Raw genomic sequence first — 18,707 nt, forward strand, 5'->3', positions numbered from 1 at the left:
TTATTATCCCGCCTCCTTTCCCTTTTTGTCCATCATTCCTCAGTGACAAAATCCCTGAATAGTCACACTGCTCTTTGAAAACAGCGCACCAGACCAAATGGCCTCTTTCTTTATGTAACTTCCTGTCGTTTTATGTTTCCTAATGCCACGGTTGCAACTTTCACTGCTATTCTACCATTTTATAACTCACTCTAGCAAGATATACCTTCTTATCATCTACCTGGTGCTTTGAATTCAAGACACTGAGCAAAGGGGACTTCAAACTGATGCGGAATGTAAATAGCACCAAGGACATGGTGCCCTCAGGAGTCCAGTAGGATCACTGGAAAACCCTGTCGGCTGAGGGTCCAGTCAGACGAGCTGTGTCTGCCTGGTCAGATGTAACGTGTTCCGGGGCTTACAGGAGGGATTGATATGGGGAATAAAGGGATAATCCGATTAATATGAGTTTTAAAGTGAGTTATATTCATGAAAGCTGCCCCTCTCACTGCGTTTTTGCACCACATCCCTTGGCCCACACATCTGCTGTTGTTTTTTCTGTGTATAAAGATGAAGTTACTGTAGCTGATAAGCCCAATGTCTTATCTGTTTTTTCACATTTTGCACCACCTCACTAGCCTGCTTATCTGTGATAATATGATAGGATGTGTTTAAGAAGAGAACATGTAGGCCACAAACAGACAAAACCTGCTTGCTCATGCAGCCAGCGGAAGCTGAGTTGTGTATAAATGTATGTTATTGTAACTGCTCTTTGAGATGCTTCAGTTTGTTGAAGCTTTCCCCCTGCAGGCTTGGAATAAACTTTGTGACTTTGTTTGCTCCAGACTCTGAGTGCTTTGTCCCGCAACAAGATCGTTGGTGGCTTTGAGAAGAGCTGTTTCAACACGATGGAAACCTGATTGCAGGGGTACAAACATGGAGCTCCAGGAAAAGTGAACATGGATTTGGGAGACTATAAAATGTTTAAAGATTTTGGACAGAAATGTGAGGTTGGAGATGGGGCAGTAGTTTGCAAAGATGGGAGAGCTGAAGGGTTTGGTTTTTTGAGGATGGGGGTAAAGATGGCAGGTTTAAGGAGAGAGGGACAGTACTTGAAAAGAGAGATCTGTTAACAATGTCAGGGAACATGAGGAAATTTAATGGTCGGCAGTTTAGTGGGAATAGGGTCGACAGAACAGGAGGTGGGTCCATTGGGCAAGATGAACACTGAGAAGCCATGAGAGGAGATGGGAGAGCAACTAAAGAAAGATATGGGTTCAGGGCTGAGACAAGGGGGGACTTTAGAGATAGTTTGACCCGGTGGGCGAGTGGAGGGGAGGGAAGCAGCAGACAACTGATCGGATTGTCTCAACCTTAGTGACAAAGAAGCTCCATGAGCTCCTCACACTTATTGTTGATGAGGATGGAGGAGACAGGGGAGAGGGAGAGCCCTTCAAAAGGAACTAACTTGTGTTAGAGATATTAATAAGACTCAACACTGTTTGTTTAACACAAAGCTCATCTATTTGTACTTTATCCAGAATATATAACTAAGCTGGAGTTTATTAACATCAGCAGAAACAGACGCCAATGAACGTGATTCAGACATGAATGTCGTTCGTAAACAAATCAAGCTCCTGCAGTTACTTGTGAACTCGCTGGTGCTTCAGCAGGTTAGATGACTCAATGAATCCCTTCCCACACTCGGAGCAGGTGAACGGTCTCTCTCCGGTGTGAACTCGCTGGTGTCTCAGCAGGTTGGATGACTGAGTGAATCCCTTCCCACACTCAGAGCAGGTGAATGGCCTCTCCCCAGTGTGAACTCGCTTGTGTTTCAGCAGGTCAGAAATCTGAGTGAATCCCTTTCCACACTCTGAGCAGGTGAATGGCCTCTCCGCATTGTGAATGGGCTGGTGTCTCAGTAGGGTGGATGAATCAGAAAATCCTGTCCCACACACTGAACACATGAATGGTCTCTCACCAGTGTGAGTGCGCCAATGAATTTCCAGCTGGGATGGGTAATTGAATCTTTTCCCACAGTCTCCACATTTCCAAGGCTTCTCCCTGGTGTGACTGCACTTGTGTTTCAACAGATCAGATGATCGGCTGAAGCCTCGTCCACACACAGAACACGTGTACGGTTTCTCCCCACTGTGAACGGTGCTTTTTCCTTCCATGTTCAAAGTCCGATGATAATCAGATTACGATAAACTGGGCAACGCCAGATTCTGATGTGATGTTTGGTTTCAGTTTCCCAACTGTAAATCCTGTAAAAATAGTTCAAAGCAGGAAGAATGGAATGAAAGAGTACCCAGAAATACACAAAGGCAGGTTGTGAAATTGAGCTGAATGAATCTGGGAATTTGTGGGGCCAGCACGAGGAAAAAGTGACCGTGAAAACTGCTAGATTGTCATAACAACCCAACTGGTTCACTAATGTCCTTCAGGGAGTGGGACCTGCTAACTGGTCAGGGCCTACAGAAAAGCCCAGCATCTCTGGGAGGAGCGGAGAGAGAAGTGGGAGATGCAGGGATGAAGGAGCAGGATTTTATACATCTACAATTCGACATTTTTTCCGGAACTTTGACAGAATCTCCCAGACCCTCGACCTCCAACCCCTAGAAGGACCAGGGTAGGTGTATGTGAACACCATCACCTCCAAGTCACACACCGTCCTGACTTGTCTGACATCCAGTACTGAATGAACAGAAATTTCCTCCATTTAAATATTGGGAAGACTGAAGTCATTGTCTTCAGTCCCACTGCAAACTCCACTCCCTCATCAATACCATCCATCTCTCTTGTAACTTTGAGGCTGAACTAGACTGTTCACAATCTTGGTGTCATATTTCACCCCAAGCTGAGCTTCTGACTGCATATCACTAAGTGCACCTGATGTGGGGAATAAAGGGTCAATAAGATTAATATGAGGTATGAAGTGAGTTACCTTCATGAAAGCTGTCTACTTCGCTGTATTTTCCCAACAGATCCCTTGGCCCACACATCTGCTGTTGTTTTTCAATATATGTATAGAGATGAAGTAGATGATAAGCTCAAACTGTTTTTTCTATTTACATTTTGCACTGTCTCACTAGCCTGCTTATCTGTGAGAATATGATAGGATATGGTTATGAAGGGCATGAGCAGACAAAATTTGCTCGCTCATGCAGCAGAAGAAGCTGTGTTATGTACAAATATCACAATAACTGCTCTCTGAGGTGCATGGGTTCACTGAAGCATTCCTCTGAATACTCATAATAAAGTGTCTTTCAGTTTCCTCCAGACTCTGAGTGGCTTTGATCCACAACACTACTGTCCCTTTTATTACGATCTATAATTTTGCTCACAAGTCTATTGTACGGCACTTTATCTAATTCCATTTCGAAGTCCATGCACATCACATTAACGATGTTACCCTCATAATCCAGAGACCCAAGGTGATGATCTGGGAACCCGGGTTCATATACCACCAAGGCAGATGCTGGAATTTTAATTTAATAAAAAATATGGAATTAAAGGCCTGATGATGACCATGAAACCATTGTTGATTGTCATTAAAAACCCATCTGGTTCACTAATGTCCTTTAGGGAAGGAAATCTGCCATCCAGACCCATAGCAATGTGGTTGACACTAAAATGCTGCTTGAACAAGGTCATTTAGGGATGGGCAATAATTGCTGCGATGCCCACGTCCCATGAACGAGTAAAATAACCCTCTCTTCATAAACCTTAAGAAGGTTTTCCTTAATGAACCCACATTTGCTCAAGTGACTATTGATTTTTTCCTGAATTATCATTTCTGGAAGTGTCCCACCATTGAGGTTAAACTGACTGCCCTGTGGTTGCTGGGCTTATCGTTATACTGATTTTTTGAACAAAGTAACATTTGTAATTCTCCAATCTTCTGTCACCATCTGTGAGTCGAAGGAAGATTGGAAAATTATGGTCAGTGCCTCCACAATTTCAACTCTCACTTCACTTAGTATCCTTGGATGCATCTCATCCGGTCCTGGTGCCTTATCAACTTTATCAAACAGCCTATCCAATAGCCTCTCATTATCAATTTTAAACTCCACAAGTGTTTGATCTGCCTCCTCTTTTACCATGACCTGGGCAGCATCCTCTTCCTATGTCAAGGAAGATGCAAAATATTCATTTAATACCGCATCCATGACTCCTGCCCCAATGGTTTAATCGCCTTTTTGGTCCCTAATATTCTTTTTACGACCCTTACACTATTTATTTGCCTGCAGAACACGTTTTGATTTCCTTCTGTGTTAGCTGCCGGTCTCTTCTCATACTCCCTCTTTGCTTCTCTCGTTTGCTTTCTCCATCCCCCTCTGAACCTTCTCTATTCAGCCCAGTTCTTGGCTGTATTATCCACCTGGCATCTGTCACAAGCACACTTTTTCATCTTCATCTTAATCTCATCATTTCTACCTTTCTCCTCTGTGAGAATATTCCTTCACTGTGTCTGAACTATTTCTTCCTTAAAGGTAGCCCATTGTTTATTTACAGTATCACCTGCCAACCTTATCCCGTTGAAGTTGGCTTCCCCCCAGTTAATTATTCTTACTCTTACCTTAAATCTTGGCCCACAGACAGAACTGACAAATTGTCTCACTTCCAGATTCAAAGTCCGATGATATTCAGGTTCTGATGAGCCGAGTGAGTCTGTCTGGTTTTGATGTTTGGTTTGAATTTCCCGTCTGTCAATCCTCCCCTTCTAACCCCCTGTAAAACAAATTTCCAAAACCCAACCCTGTCAGTCCAGGACAGTAATTCACACGGTCTTTCTGCGCATGCGCCATTCTACGTAACGCCCCATTAAGATGGCGGCCGCGCATGCGCCCTACCATAAGCCCCTATAAAGATGACGCCCGTTGCTCGGGCCTGTCTCCGAGGAGAGACGCAGCCACAGGTAATCATCGCCGCTGCCCCGTTCGGTGTAACCGCGGGACTGGTAGCATATTATACACGGTTTCAGGCCACTACGGGATGTTCATGAAGCCTCCCCACCCGCTCCGCCGCGCCCATTCCTGCCCACTGACTGGCTCCTTTTACTCGCCATTTCTCAGGTCTTTCGAACGACCCCAGTACAGACAGTACTGCGCATGCTCCAGTCAGAGACCACTTTGCGCATGTTGCAGCCACTGCCTGGTACCGCGCCTGCGCAAAGGGCTTCTGCAGTTAGGATAGGACAGATTCTGCCCCACATTGAATGCTGGGAAAACCCGATGCCATTGAAAGAACATTTCGTCAATAGAATACTTTTTTAAAAATCCGACGACGATTGGAGCCAGAGGGTCTCGACATAAAATGATTAAGTCAATTGATGTAGAGGGTCTCAGCATATAATTATTAAGTCAATTGATGTGGCAGCCAAATTGCAGGAGTCCTCCGTTTTGTTCTGTCCCGGGAGTAAATAACAGCAGAACAACCACTGATTGTTCGATGTAAGCTCGCTGGTGTCTCAGCAGGTGGTCTGAAGTGATCTTTCATCACATACACACATTTTAAATCTGTCTTGACAGTAAGAATGTAGTAATTGTAGATCAATCCTTAAAACTTTTAAAGCTGGAGTGTTAAAAGTGAATCATAGAAAAGATACAGTGTAGAAAGAGGCCATTCAACCCATTGGGTCTTTGCTGGTCAAAAAAAGAGGAAAAAGAAACGAGCCGTTCATTTTCAGTCCCACATTGCAGCACCTGGCCCGGAGCCTTGCAGGTTACAGGACTTCAGGTGCAAATCCAGGTACCTTTTTAAATGAGCCTCAACCACCGATTTGGACAGTGAGTTCCCTCTGCGTGAAAAAAGTTTTTCTAATATCCCCTCTATTCCTTCTAGCAATCACCTTATATCTATGCCCCCGGCAATTGGCCCATCAGCCAGGAGAAACAAGTCTTCCCTGTTAACTCTATCTAGGCCCCTCATAATTTGCACCTCTGCATACAAATATACCCCTCAGGTGTAAGCATGCTGTTCTGTCAGCAAATGCAATGACCGAGTGAATCCATTTCCAGATTGAGCTGATTTGATTTTATTTTCATTAATTTATGGGAGGTGGGCATCACCCAGCATTTATTTCCATCCCTAATTGCCCTTGAGAAGGTGGTGGTGAATTGCCTTCTTGACCCGCTGAAGTCCATGTGGTGTAGGTGCATCTATAGTGCTCTTAGGGAGGGAATTCCAGGTTTTTGAACCAGCTTAAGGAACAGCGATATATTTCCAAGTCAGGATGGTGAGTGGCTTGAAGGAGAACTTCCAGGTGGTGGTGTTCCCATGTGTGTGCTGCCCTTGCCCTGCTGGATGGTACTGGTCGTGAGTTTGGAAGGTGCTGTATAAGGAGCCTTGAGTTCCAGCAGTGCATCTTGTAGATGGTACACACTGATGCCACTAAGAAGCTAACTGATGCCACTGTGCATCAGTGATGGAGGGAGTGAATGTTTGTGAATGGGGTGCCAATCAAGTGGGCTGCTTTGCCCTGGATGGCGTCAAGCTTCTTGAGTGTTGCTGGAGCTGCACTCATCCAGGCAACTGGAGAGTATTCCATCACACTCCTGACTTGTGCCTTGTAGATGGTGGACAGGCACTGTGGAGTCAGGAGGTGAGTTACTCACCACAGGATTTCTGGCCTCTGACCTGCTCTTGTAGCCACAGTATTTATATGGCTAGTCCAGTTCAGTTCCTGCTCAATGGTAACCCCCAGGATGTTGATAGTGGGGGATTCGGTGATGGTAATGCCATTGAATGACAAGTGGCGATGGTTAGATTCTGTCTTGGAGATGGTCATTGCCTGGCACTTGTGTGGCGCGAATGTTACTTTCCACTTGTCAGCCTCAGGCTGGATATTGTCCAGATCTTGCTGATTTTGGACATCCTTCGATAAAGGACAGGGGACTGCAGAGGAGTGAGACGGAGACTGCGTGAGTAGCGAATTTGTTTTGCATGGTAAGTTCTGGTAAATCCCTTTCAGGTTTCCACTATAGATTAAGCATCAAGATCAGACATAGTACTAAACTTCAAGTAATTTAAGTTAGCTTCTTAAATTGAGAACTGCCTGGAGTGGCAGCTGTCTGCCAATCACCTGAAAGCAATTGGTTGAAGTGGTGCTAATTACTGCAGCAGGAAGTTAAACTGGCTCGTTCTCATCAGAGGGTCCATAAAAGAGGCAGGATTTTCAACTGCATGACCAGTAAGGGGCACGAGTGGAGATAGATGACTACGCTGGAGTGAGACAGAGAGTAAGTGAATCGTAAATTAAGTTCAGTGTGTGGAGGAAAGAGGTGTGGTATACATAGGAGTTAACTGAGAGTGGCCAGGTGATGTCCTCGGAGGACCCGGATGTTGTAGGAGGAGCATTGGATCTCTTCTCCAGCTGCTTATTCTTTCTGCATTTATGTTTGTCCTGGATCGCCTTGGTGTCCAAAAGTGCTCACATTCCACAGCTGCAAGATAATACCTGTCCTGCCATTGTTACTTATGTATACATAGGAATTATTCTAAGGTAAGTAAGTGAGTATTAAAGTAAGTTAACTGAATAACATAAGTAACAATGGCAGGACAGGTATTGGTTGGATTCTGTTGTTATCCTGGCCACTGTCTGAGCCTGAACCAAACTGTTCAACACCTGTGTCAATTTCACCCCGAGCTGATTTTCTGACCCATATCCACTCCATCACCAAGGCCTCCTACTTCCACCTCTCTGACATCTCCCATCTCTTCTCCTGCTTCAGCCTCTTTGCTGCTGAAACCCTCACTCCTGCCTTTTCTCCCTCTAGACCCGACTATTCCAAAGCTCTCCTGGCCTTCCTCTCATATTCCACCCACTTAAATCTGGAACACTGCTGTCTATATCCTTACTCACAGTTAGTCCAATTTACCCATTACCACTACACTCACTGACCTACATTGATCCCCAGTATGGCAATGCATCAATTTTACAATTCTCGGCTTGTTTTTCAAATCCATAAGACCACAAGATATAGGAGCAGAAGTTAGGCCAATCGGCTCATCGAGTCTGCTCCGCCATTCAATCATGGCTGATAAGTTTCCCAACCCCATTCTCCCGCCTTCTCCCTCCATTGTCTCGCCCCTCCCTATCTCTGTAACCACCTCCAGTCCGACATCCCTCCAAGATCCCTCCAATTCCGGAATCTTACACATTCCTGATTTCCATTACTCCACCAGTGCTGGACATGCATTCAGCTGTCTGGGTGCAAAGCTTTGGATTCCCTCTCTAACCATCTCCACCTCTCTGACTTTCTCTCCTTTCCTTTAGGAGACTCCTTAAAACCTGCCTCTTTGACCCAGTGTTTGGCCACCTGTTCTAATCTCTCCTTTGGTGTTGGGGTTTATTTGATAATCCTCCTGTGAAGCACCTTGAGATGTTTGGCTGCGTTAAAGGTGCTGCATAAATATGCTGCTGTTAATCACTTTCAGGGCTGAACCATCTTCATTATGATTTTGGGAGTTTAATGCTGCTGATTTTAATAATCTCTCTCTAACTGGGATGGAGTTTAAAATTCTGGATAGATGTCATAAATGAGTTCTGTTTCACACAGGCTGTGATGAATTTCTGATTTCCCTTTGATATGAGGAGACTAATTGATGTTCTGTTACTGATTATTCAGTTTGTTGTCATTTTCTCCTTTCTTAATCCAGATTATTTCAGTTCTGAAACCTTCAGTTACAAGTCCCAGCTCCCCAAGCCTCACACGGAATTTTTCTTTCTCACTACACTGTTTATTCCCTCTAATAATCCCTGCTGTCTGTCCCGAATGTTGTAAATGATGAAGATGAACAACATCTATAGCAGAACAAAAACAGAATTACCTGGAAAAACTCAGCAGGTCTGGCAGCATCGGCGGAGAAGAAAAGAGTTGACGTTTCGAGTCCTCATGACCCTTCGACAGGTCATGAGGACTCGAAACGTCAACTCTTTTCTTCTCCGCCGATGCTGCCAGACCTGCTGAGTTTTTCCAGGTAATTCTGTTTTTGTTTTGGATTTCCAGCATCCGCAGTTTTTTTGTTTTTACATCTATAGCAGGTCTTGTACCCAGCATTCCAATCGGTGTAGACGGTCCCCTGTCCACAGCACGGAAGCAGTGCGCATGTGTAGTTCAACCCATTCTTTGGAGCATGCGCAATATTCGGCGCATGCGTAGTGCGGTTAATGGCGATGTGCAGCCGTTTCTCTCTGCAGCCGGAAAGGAAGCGATGGATGAAATGGGTGGGTAGGAAGTCCTCATAAGCACACAGTGTGGACCGTAATCCGCAAATTAGGAGCCATCTGCCCTGATTTTCCCGCCCGGGGTCTCAGCTGTGGATCTTCTCCCGATCAGAGACCCGGGTTAACAGCAGCCATCTTTATAAGAGGCAGTGTGCAGTAGGGTGCATGCGCTGACTTCCTATGCCAAGGAGCCAATCAGGGAGAGCCTGGATACGCCCCGCCCCCTCACTCACTGATTGGTTGGTGGACTGCCGCCCGTCTCAGTCCTCCAGTCACACCTCCTCGCCCTATTGGTCACGATGGGGGAACAGAGTATAATAATTTGGGTTCAAATCAATGAGGATCCTGATCTCTGGGAAGGCGGCAAACCCCAAAAAGAAGCTGCAGCTCCAGCGTTCGCAACTCCAGGACTTTTTGCTTTTTGCGTGGTCATCTTAATGACCATAAAGAAACAGGTGGGTGGGGCTTCAGGGTCCCAGTGAACAGGAGAGAAAAATGATGGATGGGACAGTAAATCAGAGATAGAGTTTGGTGTCGAAGTAAAACAGGAGGTCAGGGATGCAGTCAGAAACAACAACTTCTACTTGTATAGTGCACTTAGCATCGTGAATCGTCCAAGTGATCTTCACAGTCGACTTATAAAACAAAATGTGATACCAGACATGTGAGATATTAGGACAGATGATCAAAAGCTCGGGTAGAGGTAGGTTTTAAAGAGTATCTTAAAGGAGGTTAATGAGATAGAGAAGTGTAAGGCGGGAATTCCAGTGATTGGGACTGAGGTAACTGAAAGCATGGTCACCAGTCGTGGAGCAATTACAATTGTGAATCCGCAAGAGGCTGGAATTTGAGCAGCACAGATGTCCCGAAGGGTGCTGGGGCTGGAGGGGGACTGTGGAGATAGTGAGGGATGAGGCCTTGGAGGGATTTGAAAACAAGGATGGTGATTTTAAAATCAAGATGTTGCTTGAATTGGAGTCAAATGCACATGAGGGAGCACAGGGGTGATAGGTGAAGGGGACTTGCTGTGGGTGAAGACAGGGCCAACAGACTTTGCAGTGGCTTCAACCTTACAGCAGGTAGAATGTGGATGATAACATATTGTTACCTCTAGTTGTACAAATTTGTTAAAAAGAAACAAAAGAATTGTCCAACACTTTATTTGAATTTTAGCACAGAGGGGAGGGAGAGTGCATGAAATGGGGATTTGCAGCTCTGGGCGAACAAGAGAGGAAAAAATGTTCCATAGAAACTGAAATTGTCTGCTCTGAATTTCTATCCTATTCTTACAGTGATGGCTTTTGTAAACCCCTTTTACAGGGTATTAGAAGGGCTGGATTTGGAGAGAGAAAACTCAAACCAAAACATCACATCAAGATCTGACAGTCTCTCAATTCACCAGGACGTGAATGCCATCATTTTGGAATGTGGAAGGAGAAATGTTTGTCTGTTCTGCCTGTGGGAAAGGATTTCAAACATCAGTGTGACTGGAAAAGCACTGAGACACACACACACCCAAGTGAGAGTGTTCCAGTGAACTGACTGTGGAAAGAGCTTTAACCAGTTACACAGCCTGAAAAAAGCATTGCACTATTCAAGCGGGAAGAAACTGAACATGTGTTTTGTGTGTGGATGTGGCTTCAATTGATCATCCATCCTGCAGAGACTCAAGGACACCCGAACAATGGAAAAACTGTGGAAATGTGGTGACTGTGGGAAGGGATTCAATTACCTATCCCAGCTGGAAAACCATCAACGCAGTCACACTGGGGAGAGGCCGTTCACCTGCTCCGAGTGTGGGAAGGGATTCATTCAATCATTTGACATGCTGAGACACCAGCGAGTTCACACTGGAGAGAGACCATTCACCTGCTCCAAGTGTGGGGAAAGATTCACTCAGTTATCCAACCTGCAAACACATCAACAGGTTCACGCTGGGGAGAGACCTTTCACTTGCCCTGTATGTGGGTCCTCTGACCTGCTGAAGCACCAACAAATTCACACTGGGGAGAGGCCATTCAAGTTGTAGTTCCTGTGGAAAGAGATTCAAGTTTTCTTCCAACCTGCTGAGACACTGGAGAGACCATGCAGATGCTCAACTGTGGGAAGAAATTCACTCAGTCATCCAACCTAATGACGCACCAGAGGGTTCACACTAGGGAGAGGCGGTTCACCTGCTCCAAGTATGAGAAGGGATTCATTCACTCATCTCACTTGCTGATGCACCAGTGAGTTCACAAGTGACTGCAGGGATTGGATTCTGCTGTTATTGCTGCTTTTAACCACAGCCAGGTCTGAACCATGTTCAATTTTACAGTTGGGGTTTGTCTCTGTTGATGTTAGCAATCCCAGTAACTGGGCTTTAGTTTAATATTCTGGATCTGTGTTCTTGTGGCTGCAGTGTCTCTTTAAGAATGGCTGTCACTGATCTTTCCCCATAATTCAGGGACTCTCATAAGAAATTAGTTTACAACAAGATTCTGAACTTTTACTTCAATCTTAAATTATCTTTGGTATGAACTCAACAATTCAGTATCTGAGAGGTTCTGCTGATTAACATCTCCAATTAGAAAGTGCTGATTAATCCTTGCTGACAATTCCTACTGACTTGCACATTACTCACAGCGACACCTCCATTATTCACCAGAAAGAAGGGGAATGGGAATTGGGGGAGAATCGAAAGTTCCCAAATGTTACCACTCCTGCCTAGTACAGAAATCCCCTCAGCACGGGAATGGAGACAAGTTAAATCCAAGTAAAGGAATGCAAGAAATCGCTTAATAATACTCCTATGAAATATTCAGAAATTTAGGGAATATTATAAAAATAACTCACTCTCTCTTATAAAGAAAGCTTCCATAGCAGTTTGCTGGCTGACAAACACAGGACAGGCCTGTTCTCTCTGCCAAGGACATGTCTCTAGCACAGGCCCTGAAACAAGACATTTCTAACCCTGATATGATTGGATCTCATGACCCTTACGTAAACCAACTGTCTATGTAAAGGTTAAAACAGGCTCTCGAGAGCACAGATATATTGACGTGATCCACACTGGCTGCAGCCTAACACCCACACTGTGGCTCACACCAGTTAACCATTCAGAGGAGACTGACACCACCAGCGACAGAGACCAGCACTCACTCTGCGTCATCCGTCAGTTTGTCCTCCAGGACCGGTAAACTGTTCTCAACTGTCACAGGTCATGTGTTTTCCTGTCTATTTAGCTTATGCATCATGTTTAAACTGTTACTTCTCAATAAATTACTTTAAAATCATTTCAGAGCTCGATCCTCTTTTCGTGTAATCTGTGACTCCCGAATCTAAATCTTACAAGTGGTGTTAGGAGTGGGATCACAGTCATCAAGATCATAGGCTTGAGAAGCAACAGCCTTAGTTAAACATGAATGGAGAAGTTCCTAAGTGAAGCCAGGAGTATACAATGGCACTGACACATTACAGGGAGCAACTGATAGTCTGACAGAGAAAACAGGCGCGCCGGGGGTGAGAGATATCCTGGGATTGATGAAGAGTGTGACCGGGATTACTAGTATATCCTCAATGCGATTTCTAAAGAGGGTCAGAAAGGACAAATTAAGTTGAAGAAGGTCCAGAATCAGTTAGAAAATATCCACAAGGTGGATGCAGGTGAACAGAGAGCTGGAGATTCTTTAAAGTCTGTGCATGAACTTTTGTTTGAACCAGATATAATTACAACATGTCAATAATTTAGATTGTGTGAGATGATCGGCAGGTGGGGAGGATGAATCTAAGTCGATAGTTATCACATTTTAGTGCAAAAGTTTTGACATTTATTCTTGGTGGCAGCTCAAGCGTTTGTGTTGCTGATTCTGATCATTCTAGTAGCTTTAGTATGTTATCTACAGTTTGTCATCAAGAAATTAGGAAAACAAGCTCATAGTTTAGAAATAGTGAGGTTAGTCAGAAATCAGTTGTGAGAAGTCAATAAGGATTTTCCCTTCTCAAGGTGGGGATCTGTGAGAAATCACTGCCTAATAACCTTATAAAATCTTCAGAAATGTACTAAATATTATAGGAATAGCTCCTGGCTTGACAAATGTAGGACAACATATCCCAATGTTATCTCATAGGGATGGACTAAGTAGTTAGGGAATGGAATTTGTAGTGGTGACTGAAGACAATGGCTTTGATCTTCCCAATTTTTAATTGAGGAAATTTCTGCTCATCCAATGCTGGATGTGGGATAAGCAGTTTGATAATTTAGTAACAGTGAAGGAATGGAGAGGGATGGTGGTGAGATAGAGCTGGAAATTGTCAGTGCACATGTGTAAACTAACACGGTGCTTTTGGATGATGTCACCTTGTGACAGCATGGAGATCAGAAATAGGAGGGGCCAAGGATAGATCCCTTTTTTTGGATGGGTCAGAACGGTGGATTTAAAGGTGAGAGGGTCAGTACCAGAAGAGAGAGAGAACTGTTAACAATATCAGCTAACATGGAGAAATTGGGTGATCAGTAGTTCAGTGAGCGTGGGGTCAGTACAGCAGAAAGTGGGTCTCATAGACAAGATGAGCACTGGGAGGGCATCAGGGGAGATGGGAGAGAAACTGGAGAAAGATGCGAGTTCAGGGCTCAGACAAGGGGGAACTTTGGAGACAGTTTGTCCCAGTGGGCTGGTGGAAGGGGGGGAAGCAGCAGAGGCAGCTGATCAGATTGTCTCAATCTTAGTGACAAAGAAGCTCCATGAGCTCCTCACACTTGTTGTTGAGAGATACTGTGTAGAGATATTGAAAAGACTTGACACATTGTGTTTAACACAAAGCTAATTTATTTGACTTTTAGCCAGAATATAAACCCCTTTGACTGAACTGGAGTTTATTAACAGAAAAGCAGAAAAGAGACTTCAATGAACATGGTTCAGTCTTGGAAGTTATTTCACAACAACATCCAATCAGTGTAGTTACTTGTGAACTCACTGGTGTCTCAGCAGGTGGGATGACCGAGTAAATCCCTTCCCACACACAGAGCAGGTGAACGGTCTCCGTAGTGTGAATGCGCTGGTGTTCAGTGAGCTGAGATGATCACCTGAATCCAGTCCCACCTGAATGGTCTCTCGTCAGTGTGAACTCGCTGGTGTGTCAGCAGGTTGGATGAGGTAGTGAAGCAGGTGAATGGCCTCTCCCCAGTGTGACTGTGCTGATCAATTTCCAGCTGGGATGGGTAATCAAGTCCCTTCCCACAGTCCCCACATTTCCACAGCTTCTCCCTGTTGTGACTGCGCTGATGTTTTGACAGGTCAGATGATCAGCAGAAACCTCGTCCACACACAGAACACATGTGTGGTTTTGCCGCATTGTGAACGGTGCTTTTTCCTTCCATATTCAAAATCCAATGATATTCCAGATTATTAACAAATTCTTGTATTAACATCAGCAGAAAGAGACATCAGTGAACATGGTTCAGTCCTGGATGTGGTTTCACAACTAAATCCAATCAGTGTAGTTACTTGTGAACTTGCTGGTGTCTGAGTAGGTTGGATACCTGAGTGAATATCTTCTCACACTCGGAATAGGTGAATGGCCTCTCCTCAGTGTGAATTCATTGGTGTCCAGTGAGATGAGATGATCGCCTGAACCCAGTCCCACAGTGAGAGCACCTGAACGGTCTCTCATCAGTATGAACATGTTGATGGCACATCATTGCACCTGAACTTTTAAAACACTTCCCACAGTCTGAGCATTTAAAAGGCCTCTTATCAGTGTGAACTCGCTGGTGTGTCCTCTGGCTGGATGACTGAGTGAATCATTTCCCACACTCGGAGCAGGTGAATGGTCTCTCCCCAGTGTGAATGTGTCGATGAGTTTCCAGCTCAGACGGGAATCTGAATCCCTGCCCACAGTCCCCACATTTCCACAGTTTCTCCCCACTGTGAACGGTGCCTTTTCCTTCCATGTTCAAAATCCAATGATGTTCAGGTTACAATAAATTAGGTAACTCTGTCAGATCCAGATGTGATGTTTGCTTTGAATTTCCCGACTGCAAATCCTCCCCTTCTATTACCCTGTGAAATTGATTTAAAAGAGAAAAAAGTGAGTGAGAGAGAACCCACAAAAACAGGTTGTAAAATTGAGCTGAATGAATCTGGTAATTTGTGGGGCCGGCACAAGCTAAAAGTGACCATGAAAGCTGCCAAATTGGAATAAAAATTCAACTGCTTCACTAATGTCCTTCAGGGAAGGGAACCTGCCAACTGATCTAAGCCTATGCAAAGCTCTGGCCCACAAAGGAGCAGAGGGAGAGAGAGATGGGAGAGGCAGCAGGTAAAGGGATATCTACAACACAACAAGAACTTTGACAGAATCTCCAGAAACCTCAACCTCCACCACCTAGAAGGACCAGGATCGCAGGTATATGTGAACACCATCACCTCCAAGATCCCCTCCTAGTCACACACCTTCCTGACTTGTCTAGATGAACAGAAATTTCCTCCATTTCAATACTGGGAAGACTGAACCCATTGTCTTCAGTCCCCACTGCAAACTCCACCCCCTGACCACCAGCTCCATCCCTCTCCCTGACAACTGTCTGAGGCTGAACCAGACTGTTCATAGGGACATAGGAGCAGGTGTAGGCCATTCAGCCCATTGAACCTGCTCCACCATTCAATCCGATCAAAGTATTTTTCCCACATGATCCACATATCATGTTATGTAACTGCTCAATCTGTTATCCATTCCTTTGTTCCCTCTAGATGTAACTATCCTAACACTCACCTGGCAGGCCTCCCACATTCAACCTCCCTGTAATCAAAAATGCTGGTTACTTGCGCCAAGTCTTGTTCACCCCTGTACTCACCGATTTACAAGGCCTCTGGGTTAAGGAGAATCTCAATTTTAAATTTCTCATCTTCGTTTTCAAATCCCTCCATGGGCTCTCCCTCCCTACCTCTGTAATCTCCTCCAGACTCACAACCCTCCGAGATATCTACACTTCTCTAATTCCCACCTCCTCAGCATTCCTGATTTTAACTGCTCCACCTTTGGAATCTCTCCCTTCAGCTGCCAAGGCCACAAGCTCTGGAATTTCCCCCCTAAACCTCTCCACCTCACTTTCCTTTAAGATAATCCTTAAAACCTACCTCTTTCAGTAAACTTGTTGATCTGCCCTGATATCTCTTCATGTGGCTCCATGTCAAATGCTGCTTTTCTCTGATCCTGTGAAACACCTTGGAATATCCTATTACACAAAGTGGAAGAAAAATGGACTATAGCGCAGGAAAAACAATTCCTGACCATGAAAGGTACTGTGGGAAGATAAAGTTGGTGAGCCAGCAGCACATGGTCGCGGGATGGGCAGCAGTGAAAACCTCATTTAGACACAGTTGGCAGAAGGAACAGTAAAATCCTAAACATAGTTAAAATACACTCAATTATTGACAAAGAAAGTTAGACAATGGCAGAGTGGTGATCAGGGAGGGCAAAGGTGAAACAGAGCAATAGATGGACATGGATTCAGATCCACAGTAAAGGATTCACACCAGCCCCAGAGCCATGAAACCTCTCAGAGAACAGAGTACAGGATTAAAAGCTCTAAACTGTAGATGAATAATCAAGAATACTCAACTCTGAAACAATTTCCAGTTTTTAAATTTAAAGTCTCCTGCTGGAGCCTGCAGCTGGAAAGATAACAGCAGCACTGTGAAGGACGTGAGTGTCCTTGAGAGGGTGCAGAGGGGATTTAACAAAATGTTTCGAAGAATAAGGGATGTTAGCTGTATGGTTAGGCTGGTGAAACTGGGGTTGTTCCCCTTGGAGCAAAATAGATTGAGGGGAGATTTGATAGAGGGGTAAAAGATTATAATTTGCTAAGGTAAGGTAGTTAAAGAAAAGCAATTCACATTATCTGATCGTAAAAGGATTATAGGACACAGATTTAAGATTTGGGGCAAAATCTACAAGGGTGATGTGAGAAAGAAATTTTACACAGCGAGTGGTAATGACCTGGAACTCAATACTTACGTTCAGAAACCGATAATATCCCAGCTCCGATGAATAGAGTGACTCTGTCAGATCGTTGTGTGATGTTTTGTTTCAGTTTTCTTGTCTGCAAATCCTTCCCATTTAAGATCCAGTAAAAAGATTATTTAAAAAATCCTCACTGAGTCCATCAACCTTTCACCGCACTAAAACCTTCAATTTGTAGATTAATACTCACTGTTTTCTAATTTAAAATCCCCTGTGGGAGCCTGCAGCTGGAAAGGTATCAGAAGCACTGGAAGCAGCTGTAAAAAGAGATCATAAAAGTCGTCAGTGTCAGTCCAGGTTAGAAATTGAAAAGGGAAACTTGGTTTGAATTTCTGTGTGTAAATCCTCCCCTTCTGACTCCCTGTAAAAGGAGTTACCAAAATCCATTCCTGTCACACCAGGATAGAAATTCACAACATTCTCTCCTCCTGCTACCTGGACCAAGATGGCCGCTCATGCGCCCTGCTGCACAGCTGCTCCTCCTGGGCCGAGCAGAGGGAGAAACCCAGACATTGTCGGTCTGTTCACTGCAAGCGCGGGATCGTTGGTTTCTTATTAGGGCTCTTCGGCCTGCACCAAGTGTTTATAAAGCCTTCCTGCCAACTCCGCTGGTTCCATTCCTTTCACCCACGCACTAACTCTGTTATTCTGTCGCAGTCGCCATTTTGTCGCCGCTCTCTGCGTCTTTGGTCGCAGGATAGAACTGCGCATGCTCAGACAGGAGACCGCAATGCGCAGGTGCTAATCATATTCCACAATGCGCATGCGCAGAGCCCTGGGTTTCTGGATAGGGCACATTTTATCTCGTTGTGAATGCTGGGTGGCAGGTCCGCCATTGGAAGCCGATATTTTTGCATGTAAAAATATTTTTTTATGATTCGATGATGACTGTAGATTTAGTGTCAAAATATAAAATTGTTAAATCAATTGATACCACAAAGTGCACCGCACCTCTATCATACTTCTGTCCTGTGTGCGATTGACAACAGAACAAACCCCTACAGTTAGATATCAATTCAATGGATTCTTAGCAGGTGAGATATAGATTGTAGATGTAGATGTGGATTTAAACTCCATCTTGTCAGTAAGAATGTGCCTATTGTGGACTAAATCCTTATAACCTTTAAAGCTGGATTGTTAACTGGTGGCTAAACTTTGCACTCAAGAAGCACCTGAATTTCATCCATCAGATGTGACTGTGTCAACTGATCAGATGATCGAGTGAATAATTTCCACATCCAGCTGATGAATGATGTTTTCACGGTGTGACTTTACCCAGGAGTGTGCAGCTCAGAACTGGATCTCAAATCCTTCTGGAAATGAGTTCTACATTCTCATCCAAGGAAAAGAGAAAAGCAATGCTGTAAATCTGAAATAAAAACAGAGCATTTTGGAATTTGAAGCAGGTCTAGCAGCGTCTGTGGAGAGAGAGACATAATTTTCATTTCAGGTCTGTGACTTTTCAGCAGAACTGTACTGAATCAGTGCACAG

General features: G+C 44.5%; 1 protein-coding gene and 2 long non-coding RNA genes across 4 annotated transcripts; 1 reads left to right on the top strand and 2 right to left on the bottom strand.

The window, feature by feature from the left end:
- Window positions 1-1,570: 1,570 nt before the first annotated feature.
- LOC121273838 (zinc finger protein 239-like) lies at window positions 1,571-5,031 on the bottom strand. Its single transcript, XM_041180978.1, has 2 exons — window positions 4,562-5,031; window positions 1,571-2,246 (listed from the first exon to the last, which is right to left on the bottom strand). The coding sequence occupies exon 2, from the start codon at window positions 2,154-2,156 to the stop codon at window positions 1,623-1,625; it is 534 nt and encodes a 177-aa protein (XP_041036912.1). The 5' UTR covers window positions 2,157-2,246; window positions 4,562-5,031; the 3' UTR covers window positions 1,571-1,622.
- Window positions 4,812-12,486, top strand: LOC121273840. Its single transcript, XR_005942085.1, has 2 exons — window positions 4,812-4,900; window positions 10,532-12,486. It is a non-coding gene; the product is annotated as an uncharacterized LOC121273840 (long non-coding RNA).
- A 1,521-nt stretch (window positions 12,487-14,007) lies between these two features.
- LOC121273839 lies at window positions 14,008-17,894 on the bottom strand. Of its 2 annotated transcripts, XR_005942083.1 has the most exons (3): window positions 17,210-17,894; window positions 16,330-16,427; window positions 14,008-15,252 (listed from the first exon to the last, which is right to left on the bottom strand). It is a non-coding gene; the product is annotated as an uncharacterized LOC121273839 (long non-coding RNA). The 2 variants fall into 2 exon arrangements; XR_005942084.1 differs by lacking the exon at window positions 16,330-16,427.
- Between the last annotated feature and the right edge of the window lie 813 nt (window positions 17,895-18,707).

Source organism: Carcharodon carcharias, assembly GCF_017639515.1.
Source record: "Carcharodon carcharias isolate sCarCar2 chromosome 27 unlocalized genomic scaffold, sCarCar2.pri SUPER_27_unloc_2, whole genome shotgun sequence".
Classification (NCBI taxonomy): domain Eukaryota; kingdom Metazoa; phylum Chordata; class Chondrichthyes; order Lamniformes; family Lamnidae; genus Carcharodon; species Carcharodon carcharias.